This window comes from Orycteropus afer, unplaced genomic scaffold (assembly GCF_000298275.1).
Source record: "Orycteropus afer afer isolate SDZICR_OR568_19922 unplaced genomic scaffold, OryAfe1.0 scaffold00332, whole genome shotgun sequence".
NCBI classification, from domain to species: Eukaryota; Metazoa; Chordata; class Mammalia; order Tubulidentata; family Orycteropodidae; genus Orycteropus; species Orycteropus afer.
The window spans coordinates 1474335-1479199 of NW_006921919.1; the positions used below are offsets into that span (position 1 = coordinate 1474335).

Consider the following 4865-nt stretch of genomic DNA (forward strand, 5'->3'; position numbering starts at 1 on the left):
CCCCTCAGGAGCTGATGAATGGAAAGAATTTTGAATGGAAAATAAAAAAATGGACTAAGTATAATTTTACCACCTACTAGGATTCGCATATATTCTGGTTTTTATATTTTTTTACTGTTAATTCTTCTATTCAGTGATGGATATTGATATTAAGTAACAGCCATGAGAATCGTGAAACTATCAAACACAGAGCAGCTATTTGGCTAGTGACTCAAATATGTAAGCTACTCAATAGCTTACAAACTCAAATAGCTATGGAATACTCAAATATTCTACTGTATACTTACAGTAGAATAAGGAGCTCGCGTGCTGTAGTGGATAAGGTCGGTGGTTCAAACCCATCAACTGTTCTGCAGAAGAAAGACGTGGTATTCTGCTCTGGTAAATATTTACAGCCTTGGAAACCATACAGGGGTCGCTATAAGTTAGAATCAACTCGATGGCAGTGAGTTTGGTTTTTTGGTATTTGGAGGTGAAGGGGAATGCAATACTACTTGGATTCCCTGGAAATAAAGAATATTCATGTGAATAATCTTTGTGAAAAAATAAACAGTACGTACTGTGTATATGCACTACAGTAGGAACAAAAAAGTCCCTTTCCCTTAAGCAATTTTTACAAGGAGATGACATAAATAAGCAGAAAGCTAAAGAGCAATTAAAGATTTTAATTATGACTCACTAAAAACTTCTCAAATACAAACATTTTTGATTGACAATATATGTTTATAAAAGGCAATTAACACAAATAACAAATGATACTAATAGCAAATTTCACTCTATTGGCAATAACTGTAGGAAGATGGGGCAATCTACTTCCATAGTGACACTGACTGCCTAGGAAACTCAAGGAGGAGTTGCTATGAGTCGGGTCCGACTTGATGGCACATAACAACAATGACAACAACATAGCATTGCTGTCAACAAGATCAAACGTATTCAGTCTTCAGCTAGCTTTGCCTCTCTATGAAGTGTCATGACCTCAGTAGTCCTTTGGGGTCATAGCACTAGAAGGCAGGAAATTGTGTGTTTCAGAAGCCAGAGTCACTTAAAAAATTAGCCCAGGCACAGGTAGCTAATGTGGATACATGAATCTGTTTTTCTTGGAGAATTGGATAAAACTCAAAAAAAAAAAAAAAAAACCCTCACTGCCATCGAGTTCATTCCATCATAGATCCTTACTGAAGCAGACTGCCCTATCTTTCTTCTGCAGAGTAGCTAGTGGGTTCGAACCACCGACCTTTTGGTTATCAGCCAAATGCCTTATCTCTACCCACCAGACCTCCTTCGGATAAAACTAAGACTGCATTAAACATCATTCAACCCGAGTACAGGCTAAGAGCATAAGCAAAGTAGGACAAATAAAAATGAGAAGAGTTTGCTTTGATAAACTAGTTAAGACTTATGATCAGAAGATCTGAGAAAAATGTTTAATTTTAGAATACATGTAAAATTTATGCTTATGGTTTGGTAGTATTATTTTTAATTATATGGAAATACAATAGAGGGTTGGAGTGGTACATAGAGAACCCTAAAATTTTAACATTTAAAATTTCTAATAAATATTAGTGTAGATCCTAAGACATTTGACTGCTAACCAGAAGGCTGATGGTTCAAACCCACCAGCCACTCCATGGAAAGAAGAATGGGCAAGCTACTTCTGTGGAGATACCACCTTGGAAATCCCAGGAGGGGTTGCTATGAGTCGGATTCGACTTGATGGCAGTGAGTTTGGTTTGGGTTACTTTTTTGGAATAAACATCTTAATCTGGTTTGAGCAAAATCATTTAGACTACTTAGGGTCAAACCAGGCAACAAATAAACGTACAATATTGCCAAAAAAAAAAAAAATCACACCTTGTAAAAAAAAAATTGTAGAGGTTTTTATATATCTCATGGAAGCAGAAAAGCTTAAGTGCTGCAGGCATTCACTTTTAACCCCTTAATTGCTACTCTAGTTTGCTTACCAATTCTTTTGATACATGAATTTTATTCTCCAAATTTGGCTCTATCTGGGGAGCTTCCAGGGTTCACCCTGATAATGTGAACCTAAATTCCTTTTATTTACTGTTTTATTCATCAAACATTTTTTTTTAGTTATTTAATTATTTATTTTTGCAGTATTTCCTCTCCTCACCTTCCACCCATGTTGTTGTTGTTATTTGCCCTCGAGTCAGCCCTACTCGTAGGACCCCTCCTTGGGTTTCCATAGTAACCAACAAAGAAAGTTTCCTTCCACATATAAACCTTCCCTTGACTTTTTTACAATAATGAAGTAATACAATGTTTGTCCTTCAGTGATTGATTTATTTCACTTAGCATAATGTCCTCCAAGTTCATCCACATTATGTGGTATCTTGTAGATTCTAAACATTATTCTTTAGTGTTGCATAGTATTGCATTGTGTGTATGTACCATAGTTTGCTTATCCATTCTTCTGTTGATGGGCAGCTCTGCAGCTCTGTTGTTTCCATCTTTTTGCTATTGTAAATAGTATGTGAGTGTGGATATATCTGTACTTGCCCTGGCTCTCACTTCTTTAAGATATATACCTAGTAATGGAATGGCTGGGTCAAATGGTATTTTTAATTCCAACTTTTTAAGGAATCACCATACCACTTTCCACAGTGGTTGTATCATTTTACAGTCCCACCAAAAGTGTGTGAGTCCCAATCTCTCCACATCCTCACCAGCATTTGTTATTTTTTGTCTTATTGAACTTTGCTATTAGTACTGGGGCCAGAGGGTATCTCATTGTTGTTTTGATTTGCATCTCTCTAATGACTAATGATCGTGAACATTTCTTCATATGTTTGTTGGCCACCTGAATATCTTCTTTGGTGAAGTGTCTATTCATGTCTTCTGCCCATTTTAAGTGCCTATATGTGCTAATCACTATAGTTAGAAAAATGTGGCTATAAAGACAAGTAAGAACTGGAGCCTGCCTTCTCTGAGAGCCTCTGTACCCAGATAAAAATAGATTATGGGTCCAAGATCCAGAACTGCTTTTGGAATTTTCTAGAGCTAAACTTCTCCAGCTATGGAGAGCTGCCAAGAAGTTAGGCAATTTTGGTAAGCTAAAAGTTAACTAATGTCAGCCCCTTTTGCCCTTCTTTTGTAATTTTTGGAGCCTTTCTTTGAACAAGCAAGCTTGATGACAAGCTTGGCATAAGAAGGAAACCAGTGGATACTTGGAATGACCTTAGCATCCCTGAAACCAAGGTGAGCTTCCATATGAGACAAAACCTGAAATTTAGCACTTTCTGTAAATAAAACATACAACAAAACAGAAAGCAGATCAGACTTTCTGAAAATTTTTGTATATCTCCTTTCCCCTTAAAGGATGCCAGAATGGCATATCATCAACAACGCAGAAAACATAAAATGATTTCTTTACTGCTCAGAGTCTCGAGACATCACCCTGTTGCACCAGCCAAACTTTGCAATATGTTAGCAACTGGAATCCTACCAGAATCTTTATCATGTGAGATGACTAAAAGAAAACCAACATACTATAAAAAGAAGTCATCACATAAATGTTAATGACTCTTTTTTTCTCTAATTATTGAACTACCTTGTCTTGGTGGCACAGAGTCATGGAAGTTTATGAATTGAAGAGGGTAGGCCATTGTTACCAAATTAAGGCTATGATGAAATATAAAATTCCTTGGAGGAAGTTAAATTCTTATATTCTCTCTGAAAAAGCCCTTTTTCCTCTTAAAGGTGACTCTTGGGGTCTCAGAAACAACTACTACTATATGAGGAACTAGTTATAGTTGACAAGTGTTACACGATTGGAACATTAAACAAAATCCAATATGTTCTTCATTTCAGTCCTTGAGCCTACATGTTATCTTTTTGTTCACTCTACTGGTGATTTAAATCCTCAACACACTGAAACATACTTAATCTGACCTTGGGAAATTTGAAGAGTTTTATATTTTGAAATATTTATGCATTTTTAAAACTTTTCTTATAATTATTCTAAAAAGAATATAAATGGCTCTAAATGGAAAAAAAATTAAGCAAATAAACAATGTTGACACCAGAGCCATTATGTACTTTAACACTTTATGGTTGATTATAACATCAGCATAAAACATTAGTGAGAATAGAAACTATTTTACTTGTGATTCAGCAAAAAAATATTTTGTCTAAATCCTTTAAAAATACCTTTGAACTGAACATATGTCATCTGTTTTTATCATATTTTCTTTTTGGTTGACCATGTTGATTTTTCTCTGTATTATATTTCTACATCTAAATACACCTTGTAGAGTTAGGCTGATTATTGCAGTTTGAGAACTCTTTGTCTACATTTTTGTTATTTCGTAGTCCTTTCTGCATGGTATTAAACAAAACAAAACAAATGTATTTAGAAAAACATTTCAAAATATATTATTAGCACTCTGGATATTTTTATCTTGCTGATTATCTGGAACAAATGCCTTTTAAAAAAAGAAAAGGCTTTAGTTTAGAAAACAAATGGATTTGTGGGACACCTTGAACATCTTCAGTTGCCAGGACAAGAGTAAAACCCAGAGTCTTATTTTGAGAAAAATGTTCCTTTTCTAGGTATATGGATTTCTTCCCAGTACCATCTAATGTCACCACTGACTTTCTGTTTGAGAAGAGTGCCAATTACTTCCACTCAGAGGACGCTCCTAAAAGAGCTGCTTCTCTGATCCCCAAAGCCAAGATCATCACCATTCTCATTGATCCATCAGATCGAGCATACTCCTGGTACCAGGTAAGGAAAATACAGTCAGAATCCAGCAGGAAGAAGTCTTACATAAAAAGGGAGTATAAGAGTTCTGGTGGCATAGTGCCTAAGGCATTTGACTGCTAACCAGAAGCTGGCAGTTCAA

At 35.6% G+C, this 4865-nt stretch overlaps 1 protein-coding gene across 1 annotated transcript in view; it reads left to right on the forward strand.

Annotated features, from left to right (window-relative positions):
- LOC103206850 (N-deacetylase and N-sulfotransferase 3) overlaps positions 1-4865 on the forward strand; it is a 376548-nt gene that overhangs the window by 317030 nt on the left and 54653 nt on the right. The window contains exon 9 of the mRNA XM_007952367.2: positions 4573-4747. Coding sequence (XP_007950558.1) covers positions 4573-4747 — 175 coding nt within the window. The remainder of the gene's footprint in view (positions 1-4572; positions 4748-4865) is intronic.